At 40.3% G+C, this 20,724-nt stretch overlaps 1 protein-coding gene across 2 annotated transcripts; it reads left to right on the top strand.

Annotated features, from left to right (window-relative positions):
* Positions 1-78: 78 nt before the first annotated feature.
* bcl2l11 (BCL2 like 11) lies at positions 79-20,684 on the top strand. Of its 2 annotated transcripts, XR_010546979.1 has the most exons (5): positions 79-421; positions 1,942-2,228; positions 4,733-4,866; positions 16,849-17,033; positions 17,481-20,684. XR_010546979.1 is itself a non-coding variant. In XM_065296177.1 (4 exons), exons 1-4 carry the CDS (start codon positions 405-407, stop codon positions 17,586-17,588), a joined length of 546 nt encoding a protein of 181 aa, XP_065152249.1. In that variant the 5' UTR covers positions 82-404; the 3' UTR covers positions 17,589-20,684. The 2 variants fall into 2 exon arrangements, 1 of the variants encoding a protein (XP_065152249.1); XM_065296177.1 differs by lacking the exon at positions 16,849-17,033 and having other exon boundaries at positions 82-421.
* Positions 20,685-20,724: the final 40 nt, after the last annotated feature.

The raw sequence follows: 20,724 nt of genomic DNA, 5'->3' as shown, positions 1-20,724 counted from the left end.
CCCAACCCAAATGGGCGGGGCCAGTTCAAATCCCACCCTAATATGGGCGGACTTTGCTTGGGCTCATCTGAGTATTCGCCTCAGTACGGAGTTTAGAGCTTGATCTGTGTGCTCAGCAGAAGCTACTGAGTGAGCTAGGCGAGGAAGTACATTTTAGGAGACAAAAGACACACTCCAAAACAATCCTGTGGACGTTTCTCAAACAGGATCTTATTGTGTGCATGCTGCACTAAGGAAACAAAATTCATCCAGAGATTTGAAAACGTCGATTGTCTGACATTGGATTTGTCATTTTACAACAAAAGCAACTTTTTTTAATATTGCCTCTCTTGGATATTTTAATTCTTCATTCGTGTTGTTTTTATCGCTGTTATGATGATTTAGGCGTATAAGCCATAGCGGATATGTCTGACACGTCCAGGTGAGTTCATACGGGAGTATGCCGGCTTTCTCTAGGACAACTTTACAGCTTCTTTACACAACTTTATACACTATTTAATCACTCCATCTCTCAACTATTATAATAGTTCAAAGAGGACTACGTTACAACAATACGCACCCTTTTGTCTTATTTAATCGCTATGAGTAAAAAACAAAATCATTTCTTAGATGTTATGAGGTTAGTTTCAAAGTGTTTATTTGTCAACCTGCGTTTTACACCGCGATCATATTTAATTTCCAGTCAATTGGTACGCGCAAGACAGTTACGCGCAGCGGCGAGAGAGAAAAGAAAATTTCAGATGCGCGACGCGTTCAGCCAGACAATGTCGCAAAGACAACAAAAGTTGATGTACTATGAGTCCCACCCCGCCTAAACGCGATGACATTTAACCAAAATGAATAATTTAATCGTGTTTTGTAAAGGATAAAGACAACGACACCTGTTTGCTTTGTTTTGTGTTACTGCGCTGGATTAGTCAAAATAATTACAAATAAACCCGTGCTTGTTATTGCTGCTTTTGTTGTTGTTGTTTTTTTTAAGTCTGGTAGGTGTTGACAAACCGATACCTTTACCTACGATTGAGAATTATATTCAACCGCGCTTAATTTCGAAATCTATCTCGAAATGTTTGCGGCAAAGACGTAGATTAAAAAAGCACGCGGGTGCGATGCGCGTTTTGTTTTGTTATCGCCGAAAACAGTGCGTCTGATAGTCGTAACTTTGCTCTATTGTCTGATGTGTTGTTTGCCGTCAGGAGGCGTCACCGCGCTCCTATAAATAGGAAACTTTGTTTTGGTGCCCAAGATATTGTTTGGCTGTCGCTCTCTCGTTCCAAATAAGTCGCACTAAGTGCGATGGTCGCGTGCGCATATATTTTTGACCGTAAAGTGGAAACAATAATTAACTGAAGAAACAAATCGCGTTCCAGTTGCGTCAAAGCCGGTGCGCACGTTTGTGCGTTGACAGCGGTACTCCGTATTTATTACAGTACCTCAATACTCGCGGACAAGTGCACGCGCGACAAATGTAGCGGTAGGTGACACTGCATGACGGGGAGCTATTTGTGGTAGCCTATTTTGGGTTTAAGTTATTGCTTTCTGTTCTATCGATATATTTGCTCATGTGTTTTGTCATCGTCGCCACCCGGTATACCCACGGACACCGTCTTGAAGTCTTGCGGAGAAATGTAGCCTACATGGATGTTTTCATTTTCAACAGTGAGCTGCGAGACAACGTGGACAGCTGAATTTACGGTTTAACGCGTAGTAGACTTCCATCCCAAAATGACTGAGCGCTAACTCCCAAGCGTCTAGCTCTCAGGGAGAAATAGGAAGTTGAAGCGCGGCTCGCTTGTGACGCACTTCGACCGGGCCATACGCGCGCACGATATAAATCCCCGGCGGGAGGCTGTAAACGAAAGCCCACTGAGCACGAAAAGCACAGCATTCCTCTTCGATACGTTTGCAAAGATAGTAATGAGTGTTTTATTTGTCCCGCAGAGAGCAAACGCCGGCCAATGGCCCGGCCTCCTTATCGGAGACGCAGGGAAGCGGAGAGAGCGCCGGCGGCCGCTCCGAGCACTTTGCCTTCCCGCAGCCCAACGATGGGGACCCGTTAAGGTCAGGGATTTCCATGTCGAATAGTCTTCATGGTTACCAGTCGAGGTCACCGATGTCCCGAACCTTCTCCAGGTCCTCTAGTGGCTATTTTTCAGTCGACAGCGATTCTGTGCCAAGTTCCCCCCTAATGCCTAATATTTCCGAAGCGCAAGACAACCAAAATGATGGTAAGAGCCACTGGAGAGAAATTTGGCACAACACTGACGCGACGAGGAAAATTAAATGTATTCTTATAATGTAATAGCTCGTGATGAAATTGATCATTTTAAATTGAAAGATCAAAGCCACTGTCTTGACCCAGTTTACGTACTCTTATCTCTATTCAAAATTGCTTTCAATAAAACTTATTGAGGCTGTGCATCCCATATTGCTCATCGTAAAAACACTGCATGTTTATGCATCCTTAACGCGATCGTTTATAGTAAAAATAACAATGCACTTTATGAATCCCCAATGGTGCTGTTTGGTTTTGGGCATGCGGAATGTAACAGACATGAGTTGCATGCAAATATTAATATATTTACAACTCGCTTATGCATGTGATCCATGAAAGTGCCTGGGATGTTTTGCTTGGCTTTCAGTTTTTAACATTAGCACCCGTGACAAGTGTAATGTTTTGATGCTTGGCAGCACTCTTCTCTCGATAATCTCTTCCAGAAAACATGGTCTTTTCATTTCGAAGCAGCACGTATCTGCCTTTGTGCTGCCTGAAGCCAAATCGACTCATTTGTCTTTGTGTCAGTTTCTCTAAAAGGAATATCCTGCTTTCCTTTTCTGTCAACATCACTACGTAGGGAGTGCGTGTTACTACAGTGAGTGCACGTGTTTGGAAGTGAGCGTGTCCTTAAATGATCTTTTGGTTTGCGAGTCTGTTTGGGTGGTTTGGTTCATTCACAACATCTCTTAAACCCAGTGGACCCAGAACAAATGACCGTGTGACCCATCTTCTCATAATGCCTCTGATGGAAAGGGCTGATTTGCTTGTTGTCTTGTTGTTTACCCACACCGTTGTCGAGGCCTCCGAAAAGCAGTCAGAGTAGCCTTAGTGCATCCAGTCAAAATAGACTAGCCCTTCTTTTGTAAAGCCTAGACACGAGATCCAACCATCTCTGTTTTCCCTATTGAGAGGCAGGAGATATGAGATGGCGATAATTGTCTTCCTGTAGCGCCTCACAATCGCAGTGACTCCGAAAACCTGCTCTTAATGGCAAAGAGAAACAACAATAACTTATCAGAGCCCTCATCTGTTGCTTCCTCGACAGGAGAGCTCGTCCGCCAGCGGCCTTTTGTTTATACGTTTAGCTGATGGATTGTGTTGGCATGAGGTCTTGGGATTTACAAGCATGAACTTTGTGCCCCTTTCATGCACCAGACAAAGTTTTTTATTAGTGTTTGTGAATCAGACTTGGCTGCGTTACTGTAGATAATAAAGATACGGTCATGTTCATTGAACCACTGCATTATTTTTCCAGAACAGGTTTTTGGAAACGTCTTGCAGAGATGCATAACATTGCATTGGTGAGGCTTTGTTGTGATGGTATTTCTAACACCGTGTTGTGTAATGATACGAGAGTGGAGGTGAAAGTGTTGACTAAAACGCAAAGTGATATTTGCGATATTGTCTGGTTTAAGTCGTACGGTTCTAGTGGAGTTGTGAAAGGAAATGAATATCCAATAGTCCTAATATGATTGAGCATGAGAAATAACAGTAAAACAGTTTCTCACTTGAGTCATAGCACGAGATCAATACGAGTTCAGGCTGAATTTGTGTGATATTAGCGCTTGGCCCCAGAATAACCTCAATCGATCGACTGTCGCATTCATTTTAGTACTGTTGACAAATGTTTAAGCATAATGGTCATGGAAAACCAAAACCAAAGCTTTGCAAAGGTGTTTTTTTTTGCCATTAGACAACTTACCCAAAAGAGAAATTTCACTTATGATTTTAAAGCATGTCTCTTATTGGGGTTAGCTTTAAAATACATGCATTTAGTGGTCAGCTTTTATTGTCTATTGCGATTATGCCAATGCTACTGCATAGCATGTAATGTGGAGTAGTATTTTTCTTTTTTTTATCAAATGACCATGTTTACTGTTGTAAAGCACATTCTTGGATTTGTTGTTCACGATTTAATGCTGTCTGTGTATATTTTTGTATTTGGAAGTGCAGTTTCATCAAAATAACCACACCTCTTGGGTGACATCACAAATGTTGCCCCTCCAAACACTTGCATTTCTTTGTTTTCACAATCCAATCAATACTGGAGAATAAAATAATTTCACTGTTTATTCCTTTGCTGAATATGCGGTTTAACATTTATGCTTTTGGCAGACACTTTTATCCAAAGCGACTTACAATGCATCTAAGCTAGCTATCCATTTAATCAGTACGTGTTTACATTGGGAATTGAACAGTGACCTTTGCTGCTAACGCAATGCTTTAACAACTGAGCTACTAAAACAACTGTTTCACCACAGTTGTTTTTATTGTACATTATGATGTTTCATAACAGTGAGCATATGTAGCTGTTCAAATAAAATGTCCGATAGGACATTATTTTAAGTCATTATATAACTTTTGCAGTTGTAATAAATATGTTGTTATAAATATTTTGCCTGCTTACATCTTGTTAACTTGAATGCATTTTAAAATGCATTTCATCTTTCACAGAAGTATGGTTTGCCGACCCTAACCACCAACACGCGCGAATAGCAGCACCCGGAGCCATGCGACCGGAGGAGATGTCGGTCGCTCGAGAGCTGCGACGCATTGGAGACGAGTTCAATCGCCTATATTTTCACGGGGTGAGTACTAGTCAGGTGTGTATGCGTGTGTGCGTGAGAGAGAGAGTTGGTGAGACCAAAGGATCCAGCTCGGGAGTTCTACCATGATGAAATTTTTCACTCCGTAGAGCAACGTCTATCTTCGTCTGTCCGAGGGAATCGGGTTGAATTTGAGTTTCTATCAGGTGTTGGTGAATAAAGCGCTCACATGAGAGAGTTTCACGAGTCTCTGCAGATCAGGGAGTTAATGAGAGAAGAGTTATTTTCATAACTTGTGTTTCTTAAAGTTGCATCAGCCCTGCGGTAGTCAAAAATCAAGGCTCTTCATAAAGGATGACAAGATTGTACTGATAGTGTTTTATCTTTAACCTTTCATTTGATTGCGAAGTGTCAGATTATGTGAACGCCAGTTTTAGCCTTTAAGTAAGGTATAAAGTGCAGTCTGCCTTTTATTGTCACAAGATTAAGCTAATGAGCCTAATGTGTAATAAAGTAAATAGTAGGTGTGTGTAATGTAAATATGACCTGTCTAGATATGAAAATGAACAACGTCTGCATAGCCTAAAGGCTTAATGACGCACGTTAACGTATTTATCAGATGGGTCTGTGTATTGTTGACAGTATTATAGCTGTGCTTGCAAGTTATGTCCACCTTTGATTATCGATATGAATGCACAATCATGTTTTCTGTAAATGGTCCATCTGTTTGGTGACGTTATGTTTTGTTGTTAAGATTTTGTTACTGTATTGCTTCAGTCTGAAGTAATTAATGTGCCTCGCGCCTCGTTGACTCCAGTGGAGAGTCGTGCTTCCTATTTGGGCTCCAATCCAACTGGACGAGGTTGTAATGGTATTTGTCTAGTAGTGTTTGTTTTTATTGTTAAGTCAGAGGTTTGCTTTTACTTTAAGCTTTTAAATTGGCTTTTTCTTTGCAGATGTTTAGTTCATAGGACTTTAGAAAAACATATTCTTGTCGTCATACTCTGTGTGGGGATGTAAACAGCCGCAGGTTTAACCGAGAGCTCAGCGTGCAAATATCACCTTATCTATCCGGCTATCACTGTTTGATTTTATTGCTGTGTAAAATTACCTTAGTCATTGTTTAAATGAATAGAGCTTGAAAGCTCTTGAAAGATATATGCCTTTAGGCAAGAGTCCAGACGTGCTCGTAAACAACTCAAAATGCATTAGTGCTTTCTGAGGAAACCGGCACTATTAATATTGCTCACTTGTGTGGTTAGGGATATGAAACTTTAATTTGTCCTGCATTGTTTGTGCTAAGGACATAAATGATACTTAAGTTCATTTTGGTTGGTTTTTTGAGACTACTGTATTATGGGTGGGTGAAAGGTAACCAAACCTGAGCCATTTTAAGGGAAAAATGAGTGAAAATGTGTACTGGTTCAAAGATATTGGATATAACAAGATCAGACACTTCTATTACTATAGGTGTTTCTCAATGTCAAGGATATTCCTTGGCAGGACGGTCCTTCCAAGTCACTCCTTTAGAGCAGGAGTGGGGAACCCTGGGTCCTGGAGGGCCACTGTCCTGCAGAGTTTAGTTCCAACCCTAATCAAACACACCTGAATTTCATTTCCAAGTAATCCTGAAGACTTGAATTAGATTTTTCAGGTGTGCTTAATTAGGGTTGGAACTAAACTCTGCAGGACAGTGGCCCTCCAGGACCAGGGTTCCCCACCCCTGCTTTAGAGGCTAGGCGAGGCTCCTCTTTAGCATTCGGAGAACTCGTAAATGGAACAGGCTAGCAAGTGCACGTCTCATTGTGTCAGTGAAAAGGTGGGCTTCCGGTGCTGCGCGCATAGGATTGTGGGTGAACAAAACTCAGTCCTTGGTTGAAATTCCGAGGATCCTCGACATTGGAACAGTCCTTCAACGAATGTCGATGACGTAGCATCCTCGAAATTCTGGCTTTCGAGGATCCTTCCTTGACATGGAGAAACACCTTATGAATAGGGGAGATGCTCAATATGGCCGCTCTGCGGACAGAAGTCCCGCCTTCCAGTAAAAATAACCAATCATCAATTGATATAGATTCTCTAGGGGAGAGGCTCTGGACAGAGTCATGTCAGGCTCTTGCCAACCTGTACGCATGTTTGGTTACTGAAACGACCTCAACAAAAGTGCTTTTAGTGCAGTTTCAGCTTAAGAAACAAAATGTATGATACAGTTGTTGTCAGGTTTAACTGTTGGTCAGAAATATGTTGTTTTATTGCGATTTTAGCATGTGAATTTTAGAGATATGTGTATTTCCCCATTCAAGTACTGTAGATGGGACTTAAGTTTTGCGTGACTGATAAAACTGCTTTGTGCCGTTGCAAATATGGCTGCCAAGTGGCATGACTTCTCTAAAGGGAGTTTGACTGGATTATTAGTTATCTCTGTATTTGTTATTGTAAAAAAAATCTTTCCAGAAATTAAGTTTATTCAACTAAGTTAGGGAGGAGCATGGTCATGTAACTCTTACAATCAGCATGAATAAGTCTCTATATATGGCCGTCCCTCACCCCTGCGACGTTTTTTTGCACCATCCCTCCTCCACCCCATCGCTTCACTAGCTGCTGGTACATCTATCCCAGTTAAAGAGGGGGGAGTACTCTGGGTAATATTCCAAACTCAAAACCCTCCCTTTGGAAGGCACGCAAAATATGCTTTCTCTCATTACCCTATTGATTAAATGTTAATGCGAACTTGTGAACAGCGCACTAAAAGTGTAACACAAATATAAATGTTTTGTGTTCCACATGACGTGTCATATATGAAAAGTATTGTTATAGAAGCTAACTGAGTCATTTAGTGTGAACAAGTACAGTTGATTCAGTGCTGGAATGATTCATTGTTACTTTATGTGTTGTGTTTGTCTGGTTCTCCAGGCACACCCTGTGGCCTTAACAGTCCAACAGGGGGATATTAAGCTGTCAGATCCCATAAAAAAGGAATCACTGACCTGGCCCGAGGACAACAGGTGTATGATATTAACTCTTTTACATGTCAATGAAACATACAACTGTTCAGTCTTGTAGCAAAGTTTAAAGGAGAACACGTTCATTTTAATAGGCTTGAAGGGTCATCACGCAAAATTATAACTATGCTAGTGTATTATTAGACCCTGCAATAAATTTAAGCAACAAAACACGCTATATAACAGTCCAGGGCTTCTGGTTTCATCCGCACGGATGATGTATTTTGTAGGCAAAACCTGGAAGCGAGTTAGCATTTTAGCACTTCCAGTTCAATCTCCAAAAAGTCAGTTTTTTTGAATGAGGTTTTCTCCTTCAATAAGATCTTGGGTTAACATAAACCTAAAATATTTTTACGTTTATGACATAGCAAAGAGCAGTAATACTCTAATTTTTTCCTTTTGAAAGTGTCTTTAAAAGTTTCTTTGGGACTTTAAACGTCGTCACGCATGAAGATCTCAAAACTATTCAACTTGGGCACAATTCCTAACAAAGATTCATCCACAGAGTATTTCCTGATCAGAGTATTTCCTGTTCAGTTTTTTTTAATAGTAAACGCATTTAGACCTTGTTGAACAAAATGCGTAAGTGTTAAACTTTTGTTAAAAAGAGCTTATTTTTTGCAATATTCCAACTTTCCACGGAAAAAATAAATGGGGGTTTGGGCGAGGAAATAAGTGTCCCGCTAACTTCCAGGTTGGCCTAGAGAATATGTCATCCCTGTGGCATTCCATTGGAGTCTCATGCCTAACAATCGATGTCTGCTAGTTCTGAGGCCATATACCTAGTAGTGTACTGGAAAAGGCATCTTTTTTAGCAGATTACTCATTTAAAAATGTGCAGTCTTTTTTTTCCCAAGGAAACAATTGTGATAAGTGCATTGTTCTCATTGGCTATCCAGCACTAAAAAATGCTGGGTTGTTTATATAACCAATGCTGGGTAAATATCAGACAGAACACACTGCCGGGTTAAAAACGACCCAATACTGGGTTGTTGCTACCCAGCCATGAATTGTAGTAACTAGGGTTGGGCGATATGGGGGGGATATCATATCACGGTTGGTTTAGGCAAAATCACGATTTTGCGATTTTTATCACAGTTCTTTTTCCCCATGTTGTTTTAAAGACTATTTTGCGATTACTGAGCCTTAATTCAGCCATACTAATGCCCCCATTTAAAAATGCAATCCTAAAAGGTAACAAATATATGCGCGGAAAGTGCAAGGACAGTACGCGTACAACAGCGTATGCATGAGAAAATATTGAGACAGTACACTCCACTACAAACAATTACGGAAATAGACAGCATTTGCACAAACACTATCGTTTTCTCTTCTTTTATTTTCAATTCTTCCAAGAGCTGTGGATCGCTTTCTCGACTACTTTTCTTCACTTATCTTAAATTTTTTAATGTACTGTAAATGTTGCAAGTCAGTGATGCCCTGACGGCCTGGTAGAGTAATAATTTGAATAAGAAATAATTTGTATTGCGTATGTGTTGGAACATGGCCATCCGTGGTCAGTATACTTTAAAGGCATACCCGGCCCTTACATCGCCTTGCTAGCATGCCCCTTGTCACGTACTTGATGTAGGCACGAATCACGATACAACGATGTTTCCGAAAAAGTGGATTGTATAGACATTTTAATCGTTCACGATCAAATATCGTCATATCGCACACCCCTAGTAGTAACGCAGAAGTTGGTTGGAGACAACCCAGTATTGGGTAATTTTTAACCCAGCAGTTTGTTCCGTCCAATAATTACCTGGCATAGGTTAAAAACAACTCAGCATTTTTTAAGTGAATGTTTTGTTTGTCGGCATCTAACAGTGAGATTGTGAATTGCAACTAACGGCTCAGTCCACCGTTCACCGAAATGCATAAAGAAGCTATGGTAGCCACAGGACAAATATGTTGTCTACAACAAAATATAGTAGTGACAAAACGCGCTCTGTAGAGCAGTTTGTCTGTTTAGGGCTACTATAGAAACATGGCGGCACAAAATGGCGACTTCCATGTAAGGGGACCCGTGGTGTATGTAGAAAAAAACTGCTTATTCTAAGGTAATAAACACATAATAGCTCATTTTGTAAAGTCTTTATACACCACTTATAATATAGTTATGTAAATTGTATTGAATTTCTGTCAAAAGATCATCCTAAAAGTTACACACTGCACCTTTAATAGAAAATAGTCCATTATGGTTTGTGTTTGTGAACTAACTAGATTAAAGGTATAGCGGAGGATTTTCTTGAATTTTAGAAAAGAAACGCCTTCTCCACTTTTTAAAAAAATACAATTGCTTAACAATCCTGATTGACAGCTAGGAGGACCAATAGTCTTGATGATCCACCCGGAAAAAGAAAATCCTCTGCAATACCTTTAAGGTTACTGGCTATTTAACAAAGCAATGAGCTCTTAAATATGTCCCACTGCAACATTTTAGTAAATGCACAGGAAACACCAGACATTTCACAGAGACTATAATGTATCTCAACAACCATTTCTAACATTAGATGACACAACCGCCACATACGGAGTTATCTAAACCGCCCATTTCTGTTTACGACCCTCTAATAGCCCTGGTGGGGATGCTAATGGGAAGAGGGTCACGTAAAAAGAGAGAGACAGAAATAAAGCAAAGGTTGTACGAGCTGAATGCGACTGGGACAGCTCCGTTTTATGATATTTACCCTGCGGTTAGACTCTGAGCTGTAATTACGTGCCGGGTCCTTCTCTTCAGCGCCATGGAGACTCACTCGAACCCTGTGAGAGTCGCTCTCAGTAAGGGTCAGAGAAACTAGCAGGCCAGCACTCCAAATGATGGGCTTTGGCTCCATGCTTTTGTTTGTTTCCCTTCTCACATGTCTGTGATGTCATTGCAGAGGTTTGTTTTGTTTGGTGAATGCTTTGTGTGTTTATTTGCATCTCATTTCTTTGGCCTCTGGCCAGTGTATTTGTAGTAACTGAATGAGGAGAACTGAATTCAGTAACTGAACTACACTCTGCTTAACTGAACACTTACAAATTACTTTCATCACTGTAACCCAATAGGTTTAATTAGTAATCAGATAAGATCTGTGACTTGAATAAAAAATACCACATACAATTTTAAAACCATTTGATAATGCATCTGATTATTCCATCACAATGCTGTGGTGTTGTAGGTGGTTACCAAAACCATGCCATTTGCTTACGATGCGGTTACAAGGATTTTCTAGGTGGTTTTAGGTTGGTTGCTAGGGTGTTTTCGGTGGTTGCTAGGTGGAGACACAAGTAGAAACGCTATATGATTTTCTTGCCCCATATTTTATAATCCACCAAATAAATATCACTGTAAGCCACATGATCCAAGTATCTGACTTATTGCATGAGGATACGCCAAAGTTGAAGAGGTATTTGGGATTTGTTCAAATCTCCTTAGCAAGTACTGCTAATAATGAATAAATGAATTAAGACTTGAGCAATCAGGTCTTGTTTTGGCAGCGCTTTTATTGAAGGCCCAGCGTTAGCTTTCTATTTCAGTTCCTCTCATAAATAGAAAGAGACTTCAGCTGGGATTTGGTTGAGACCATAATTGTCCTAGATGTGAAGCTTTGTAAAGTAGTTTCCAGATTGTTCCCTCTCCTCAGCACTTCTCCACCGCTGGCTCTCGGTGCACCAGCGGCAATTGAGAAGTGCTGGTGTGACATGCTATCACTCTGTTAGTAAGCAGTGCACTAATGCGCAGCAGATGTCTGGCCACAGTGCACGCTCGTTGTTCCAGCCCTGCTAATGTCTGCATCTTGCCCTGCAAAACTGCACATGACGGACTTTTGTCAGCCTTGTGCATCAATGCTCTTTTGTTGCATGCATTTTCCCTGGAGAAATAGAACAGTCTGGTCCATTGTCGCTGATGAAATTTCTATTGAGTCATGCGGCTACCTCTCAGGAGACGACCGCATGCGTTTTTGTCCCGACATGTTGCACACCAGCATGCTGCAAATCCACTGTCTCTCTGAGCGTTTGTGCTTTACGAAAACTACCAGAGTCAGAACCCCGACGGTTACCGTTAGCACAGCTGGAATGAGTCCTTGGACACCTTTTCGAACAGATGCACAAATAGATTTTAGTCACTATTTTTTTATTCGACTCAAATGTTTATTTTGATGATGGAAACAGCTGTTTTGGAGATTGTACAAGAGTCAGGTCTGGATGCAAGTTCGTGAAAACACTGCCTAAGTAGCTATTGGCTTAAATTAACCAATAGTAGAATACTTTTATAGATTTTCCATTCATTTTCTGTACTAAAATGTTGCACTGGTTATCACTTTAAAATGCTTCCACACTGCTGACATGTTCGCTGCATTTATTATGTTGCAAAATTCTGGGAATTTTATAGGGATGCACCGATACCGGTATCGGGTATCGGCCTCGATACCACATTTTCTAAAGTACTCGTTAAAAGCCCCCTGATACCGGGGATCGATACCACGGTCTGAGAAATGTCTATGTTTGAGTGGCGTGTAAGGGGTTAATGCCTCTTGTGTTGTCCAAAGAGGCAGAGTTTACAACAAACTGGAAAACTAGTCCCTTGTTTTTTTGTTAAATTATATATGACTAAAGCTGTTACCTGTTAATTTAAATCATGTTTTTTTTTAAAGTACTCTGTATCAGTATCGACAAGTACTGAAATGCAAGTACTCGTATTCAAAAAAAGTGGTATCGATGCATCCCTAGAATTTTAGAAAATTTCCATGGAATTTTACAAACTATATGGAAATTGTGGCACACATATTGAAGATCAGTCAAATGTCAAGGAAGCTAATGTTTGTATTTAATACAGTTTGTAGCAATTACCCTAAATGCACAAATCATTTCCTTTAATTCCTCAAGTTTCCAACTTGGAATATTTCCAAAATTTCCAAGCTTTGCAACCCTACTCCATGCTAATTGCAATTCAATCACATCATCAAAAAAACGTCATTGTTCGGTAAAATAAATTCAGTCGTTTAATTATGCAGCAGAACATTGAAAATGCTACTTTTGGTCGAATAGTTTCGATTGCCGAACATTCGGTGCATCCCTACCAAAATGTTTTCTGGAAAGCATGCAGTGTTAGATTTAATAGGGTGATGGTTTTGATTTCATCAGTGCAGCATATTTCACAGGCTGTATATCTACTTTTTAAAGCCTCATTTTCATCCACATTAAATGAAATATGGTCTCCACCTGACTACGGTCCAGAACGTTGAGGAGTCTTAAAAAATCTGAGATTCTCTTGCAGTACCTCTTTTCTTTCTAACATTTTTATTGCATGCACGATTCCCTAAATGACACATATCCCATCATGCCTTTTGACGTGCAGTTAGTGTGGTTGATTTTTTTGTTGCTTCATGCACAGAGGGTGCTTTTCTATTTCGCGTGGGTGCGTGCCTGCGAGTTTGTCACATGCTATTCTTCCACGTAAACTGAAAGCACATGCACTTGTGTTGTATTACATTAGTTTTTACCAGCTCTGGCATCAGCGTAGCAGCCATCTGTGAATGTATTAGCAGCTCCAGTCCTTGAGGATTGTTTTGCTGCGCTCTTGCTTTGTTCAGCTGTGGCTGCTCTGTTTTTCTTGTATGCGGTTTTGCTCACTCTTCTGCCACGCCAGACCTCATTGTCCCTGTGCGATGAGTCAAGGATGCCCCTCTTCTCTGTCTCGCTCTGTCTCTCTCCATCGCGGTTCAGATAGGACACTAGATAAACACCACCTTTTACATCCAGATTGTTTTTAAACCTAGTGGCAATGAATTGATCCCAGATGCAGGAGATGAGTGCAAATCTGTGTCGACTCAAACCAGGCACAAAACCGTAAATAAGTCAGTCGATGTTTGTCTGGATTCTGCAGCAGCTCGTAAGTTAAAGGAGCAGTTTGTAAGAAATTTATATCAATCAATCATAAAATGGCCCTGATATGTCACTAGACATTAAGAAATCATTTTCATTTCAAATACTTATATCACTGACAACAGTGGTCTGGCCAGGATATTGTCATTTAAAAAGTGGAGTTGCAGCCCTCAACTGATGTTTATGTTGTCATTTTGTGTATTGGCCACTAGTTGGGTGATTGCAGTACCAGTTTTAGCCACAAGTTTTGTTATTGCAATACCAGTTTTGGCCACAATCCTACATACTGTTCCTTTAATTGTGCTTGATTAGAGGGATGCGTCGCTGTTGTTGTACTGCGATCTGTAGTTTCATGCTGGTTTTAAAGACGCGCTCACCACATCATAACAATGAGCCTTTTAATGACCTGACTTGGTCACGGGTGCAACTGCATGTTTGTCTTTAGTAACTGAATGTGAACTGTTACGTAAACTAGCACCAATAAATCTGCCTCTATTTGGCCATTTCAAGACCACTGATGTGCCAAATTGCTTTGTTGCTTGGTAGATATAAACAGCTTAAAGTTAATGAACTATATCACTTGGCAAACTTATTATTGATACGGATTTCAATAAGATATTGCCTTATATCCCTGCTCTCTATCCTTCAGGATCAGCCTTTAAAAATCCATAGTAGTGGTAGTAGCAGACGTAGTATTTCAAATCAATCGCCGCCTTCTGTTTTGTCATTTGGCACAGTTTCCCTGTAAAATGCCCTCTGAATTGGGTTCACCTGAACCCACTGACCTTAGGAGTTGTTTTGTAGTGAACACATGATTTAACATTGACTCACACTCATGGACGTCATCTGTGGCGCTTTAGATCCCTCCTCCTCTTTGTAGCACGTTCAGTTTGAATGCTGCAGTCCAACTGAGTCACAGTTTCTGTCCTGCACGCACACACATACACACACAGGGTAAAATCCTCCCTCCATTCGACTCCACTTCCTTCTCACCTGTTTCCTCTAACTGAACACACAATCCCTTCTTGAGCACGTTGTGATTTTTGGCACCACTTTTACTGAATCAAAACTCTTTTTTCACCTTCTGCATTTGTTTGGAAAGAAACGGTTTAATAAGGGAGGCAAATTTAGACCACACGCTGCTCGTCAACGGAACCATGCGTTTCCTTTTTATTTTATTCCTACATGCACACCTGCCCTACACTCTTAAAGTCCCCCTGTGGTGAAAATCAGGTTTTTATTGTTGTTTATGTGTCTTTGTGGTATTTTTAAGACAAACCATGTGCAAATGCATCATTAAACACCATTGCCGGGTATTTTCTCCATAAAATTGGAAACAGTCTCATTCACGCGCTTAAAAATCGCTTTGATTTCCTACGTCACAAACATGTAACCAATCACATCACATCCACTGCGTTGATTGGTACAGTAGTTCGAGTCATAGATATTATGTATGGATGCATAGACTCGGCGCTGAAACGATTGCAGCATAGCTGCTTCAGCTCTGCTTCTGTGATGCTCACACATGCAGGGTGAGTGCTGTAACATCAGTACTAAAAGATTAGTGGTGCAAACACACATTTCACGGATGCATTGTGTGAAACTGGACTTATGTGTCTAAATCTGCAAAATGTCGCATCTATTCACATATACATCTATGGTCCGAGGTGGTGCACATGCTATTTTACTAGACTGTGCCATAAACAAAACGCTATCGGTTATTCAAAAAGTGGGAGGGTCTTCTTGATAGTTCCATACTGACATGGCAGCTGGTCAACACAAATGCGTTTTAAACTCTTGAAAACGCGAACAGCACTGTGGAAATCGACGTGTATCCATTGACCGTATTTTCAATTCACAATTTGCGCAATTCAAAGGTCTATGGTCTGAGGTGGTGCTAATGCTGTTATGCTAGACTGTGCCATAAACGAAACGCTATCTTCTCGATAGTTCCATACTGACATAGCGGCCGGCCACACGAATGCTTTTTAAACGCTTGAAAACGCGAGGCGAACAGCACTGTGGAAATCGACGTGTATCCATTGACCGTATTTTCAATTCACAATTTGCGCAATTCAGAGGTCTATGGTACGAGGTGGTGCAAATGCTGTTTTGCTAGACTGTGCCATAAATGAAACGCTTTGTTATTTAAAAAAGTTGGAGGGTCTTCTCGATAGTTCCATACTGACATACCGGCCGGTCACACAAATGCGTTTTAAATGCAAGGTGGACCGCATTGTGGAAATCGACGCGTTTCCATTGACCGTATTTTCAATTCGCAATGTCAATTTGCACAATTCAAAGGTCTATGGTACGAGGTGGTGCAAATGCTGTTTTGCTAGACTGTGCCATAAACGAAACGCTATCTTCTCGATAGTTCCATACTGACATAGCGGCCGGTCACACTAATGCGTTTTAAACGCTTGAAAACGCGAGGCGGACAGCACTATGGAAATCGACGCGTTTCCATTGACTAATATTTTCAATTCGCAATGTCAATTTGCGCAATTCAAGGGTAATGGAAAAGCAGCTAGTGAGTGAGTGCAGTCTCCGGATATTCCAAGCCACAGTAAACTTTTGTCACCAAAACGGAAGGCCCGCCTCTCCCGTATTCGATTGGACAATGGAAAAACGCAAATGACATTGTGCGCTTTTCCGCTAAGGGTTGACTTTATTCAACTTCAGGTGCTCAGAGCGCTCCTGCAAAAACGCATGGCGCAGCAGGCGGCAAAAATGCAAGCCATTTATTGTGCATAAACAGCGCACATAATGCTCACTGCCATGAATGCGTTTTGTGTGATCCACACCTTACGGTTTCAGTTAACATGAAGTCATAACGTCAAATGCACAGTGGCCCTTTAACCCCAAAATAAATAAGAATATTGAAAATTATGCATTTTAGGACCGCTAGCTTATTTATTGTCTACAGTTAAATGTTAACTATATGTATTTATGCAAAATTCAAGAAAATAATGATCTGAGAAAAAACTGGGGTGAAATATGTTTTCATGAGGTTTATCCAGCCACTTGATTGTACTATAGAAGGGAGCTACAGGCGGTGTGGTGGACGAACAGGCCTGATGTTTTTCATGCACTGTTCATTCTCTACAGGAAAGGCTTTTTCTCGTCTTTTTTTTCTAACTTCTAGTGTGTTTCCTCACGAGTTCCTGCCAGTCTCCTGAGGGAAATGCCCTCGCTGCTTATCACAGTCACTCAGCACACCGAGTGAATGCAGCCCAGAGCTACAGGCCACCTGGTTCAGGTCATCTGCTGCCGAGTCTCTGAGACGTAGAGCTCACCGGATGACCAGGCAGATGCCAGTTCCTGTATTGGGTTTGTTGTAATTCTGACTAGCGCAAAGATACTGTAAACCCCTCAGAGCACCAAGGTCTCAGTGCGGTATTGCATGTGTCAACATGTTGCACGGTGTTACAATATAAGCTGAAGGCTTTGCTGGATTACATGGGCTCCTAACTGTAAAGATCCATGCTTATGAGTCATGTATTTGTGTCTGTGTGTTAATGTAAATGCATGTGTTTGTGTATGTTTTGGGGATGTGTCAGGATGATCAACTTGTCCTTCAATAAATCACTTGCTTATTCCGAAGATTGCAAAGTGAATTGATCCAGTTAGTAATATTTTCAACGATGATAAACTAGCATTTTTATACAGGGCTACTCACTAGTTTAGGCAAGCCACCAACATGTTAACTTTAAAATGATGCATATATCCAGGCTATCCATTTATGATTCCTACTCAAACTTTTTTCTTTTTTGACAGAATGGGTTAGGTGGCAACAACAACGCCGTTCTCAACGAGCACGCCGTCATCGTGTGGATGAACGACCTTATTGGATGGTTAATGGATCTTTTCCGTCGGAGAAGATGATTGACACATACAACCCCCAGCAGACATGTAGCAGCAACCCCAACCCTCTTCTTCCTTGTATATATGTACATAATAAGACATGACAGCAGTGCTGCTCTTCCGCAACCTCTCCAGGCGTCTGATGCCTATCGGGAATCCATGGCCCCCTATGGGTTGACTCACAGCAGAGTTTCCTGCGTTCACGTGGAAAGCTGAGCCATTAGATGCTGTGCACGTGACTATGACGTCAGCTCTTATACATGAACCCTGAAGAGTGCCTTCGTTGTCTGTGTGCCGTTGTAATGTCTCTTGTTATTTCTGTTCTGTTGGTTTTTGTCTTATCGATTTTTAATCTTGTCTGTTTCTTTGCTTGCCTTACTTTATATTTATTTTCACTATATTTAATTTGTAAGTTTTGTGTATATTTTAACGAACGTGGACGTTGGTGGGTCAAGCGGTGAAGTTGTTAGGCGTGTTTGACTGCACAGGCCATGCGCAGACCGACCATCGAATTGACGTCACACCCCGGACGGTCTGCGCAGCACCTCGTGAAATCAAACACGCAGTATTTCTGCCTGTCCCAGTTTGCACTTGCATAGTCTATACAAATGGCATGAAATTGAATAAAATTGTCTCATTGCAGAGGTCAGACATAAACAGTTCTCCATAAATGAAGTTACAGTGATTAAAACATAACAGAAACATTATATAGAAATGTAAACAATTTGTATAGTCACAAACCACCTGCGTAATGAATTAAGTTACCTGTGGATAATCTTTCGTGTATTTTGACTTCGTCTTTTAAACCAGAAGAACATTCTTCTCACTTTGAATAAACGTCCTTGCCCCTTTCAGACGACTCTGCCTTCAGTTGAACAGTATGGACCAACGCCAACGCGTGCTGCTGATTGATACGCAGGTGAAGCTTTTCAAACAATGACGCGTAAATGTAGAGAAACTGACGCATTACGTGTTATTTTCTCTGCCCAGTAACGTAAACCTAACTCATTTACCGACAGTAAGCAGACATCACTTAGTTGCAAATTATATCAGAGAGTTCCCGATTCCGGAACGCGCCCGGTTGGAGCGGTTTCCGCATGGTCTTAAGTCCTCCAGACGCAATGCTAGCTTCAGAATATATTCCAAAAATCTGAGCTATTTTCTGTGGGATCAGAGATGTTGAATTAATCAGAAGATTTTAATCAGTTCCAAGGTCTAATACATTACCATTGTTTTTAATACTTACTTTCCCAGCTTTATCGCAGAGTCGTGTGAAAGGTCGCCAGGATAACGTTAAGCTACTAGTAGAACAACATTGTGAAAACGTTATTTTTACCAGTCGCTAAATAAATCATCCCACGTGAAAAAAATAATGTAGTATTTAGCATAGTAAACTGTAGTGAGTTATATTATATTAATCTTTTTTTTTTTAATTTATCAAATTGATCATTGATTTTCCACTTCCAATTTTAAATTTGTTAAATGACCATTGATGAGTTACTATCATTTTAAAGTTGATTAAAGTTTTTAAATTAATTAGTTTAAGTAAAGAAAAAAAACATGTTGACATGACAAGAATAATTTTTAACATTGTAGGCCTACACTTGTTAATGTATACTACAGTATTCTAGTAGGCTACTATCTATAGCTTGATAAAGTGTATACTATAGTATACTTTAATTTTTACTATAGTAAAGATTTAAAACACTATAGTATTTAGGAATTTTACTACGGTGTTCTGTAGTAAATACTAAAGTATACTACAGTATTTTCATGTGGGATATGGGACAGGCAAATAGTAAGTTCATGTTATCAACGTGGACATAGTTGTTTGGACATTGTAAACATTCCAGATGAAATGTTTTGGTTTGTTCAGTTCTTTTTGTTTGGTTTGTTATTTTGTTTATTGGGAATGAGAAATGAGAACAAAATGAAATTCTGGGCATATAATTCCTTTCATGTTCCAACTGCATGTCCTTAGGCCTGTTTCTGTTAATCAAGATTACCTGGATTTTATAATTTAGTTGCTTGCAATTGTGGGCAGTTTTCTTCTCAATGGAGGAACATAATTTTAAGTGCCTTGCTCAAGGACCCAGTGGTAAATAATTGTATGTGAAACTCTGGTTACACCAAACTTGGGAATGAATTTGTCGGTTGTCTGTATCCACTAATGGAGATGGTGTTGTAGACCATCAGCACACATTACAACCACTGTTTAATATCAGCCTTACCTGAGTAAAAAAAAAACTGGCCTGTCCTTCAACAAGCCTCAGGGACTGTAGGAAATAAAACCTGTGGAAAATTCTTGAACAATCCAGTCTTCCAAACATACTTCGGCTCATAGCATCTCTTTCGGTGGCTTTGCCTGTTTATAACCGTTAAACTCAGTATTTCATTAATCATTGCACAGGGCTCAGGATGAGTCTCCATGTATGTTGCTTTAAGAATGACGTTTATTAAAAACTCAAGTGAATATAGACTGATGTATTGACCATCTACCATGAAAGGTATTGCTGAATTAATATTTCGATAATACGTTGTGTGTGTGAAGATTTGACGGTTAGACGTTCCATAGAGTGGAAAATGAAAGGCCCTGTGTTATAACGTGTGTTTTTATATCTATATCGGTTACATTTTTTTTCACTTTGCCAAAATGATAGTTGTTTTAGTCTGCCTTACTGTTGCAGGTTTACCACATACCAAAGACCTCATGTTTCAATACTGTCGGTATAGTACATACATTTATATAATGTGTCATCATCCATGTATTCGGTCTCTGTGTCGCTGAAGTTTTCCAGCAGCGTTCTCGTTCCCTAGCCCTGTGATTCCAGAACAAAAACATTTCTAGGGAAAAATTCATTAAATTTCAGGCCAACCTGTGTATTTCGCACTGGACCTCTGACTGAACATCTTCAGTTTAGTTGCACTGAACGTCCGCATAACCCTGACCCGACGCCACCCAGGACCCAGTACATTGTAGCACAATGTCATTTTTTTGTTTGTTTGTTTGTTTGTTTGTTTTATGTTAAATGCATCTTTTTGTATTTTGCACTGAATCATTTCTGTGCTAATTTGTGCAATACTGCTGTAAATAAAGCAATCTTTTCACCTTTCTAATCATTGACTCGTCTCTGTTTATGAGCATAATAGATAACAT

This window comes from Paramisgurnus dabryanus, chromosome 20 (assembly GCF_030506205.2).
Source record: "Paramisgurnus dabryanus chromosome 20, PD_genome_1.1, whole genome shotgun sequence".
NCBI classification, from domain to species: domain Eukaryota; kingdom Metazoa; phylum Chordata; class Actinopteri; order Cypriniformes; family Cobitidae; genus Paramisgurnus; species Paramisgurnus dabryanus.
The sequence above is the reverse complement of the archived record's forward strand: the minus strand, read 5'-3'. Positions and strand labels throughout refer to the sequence as shown.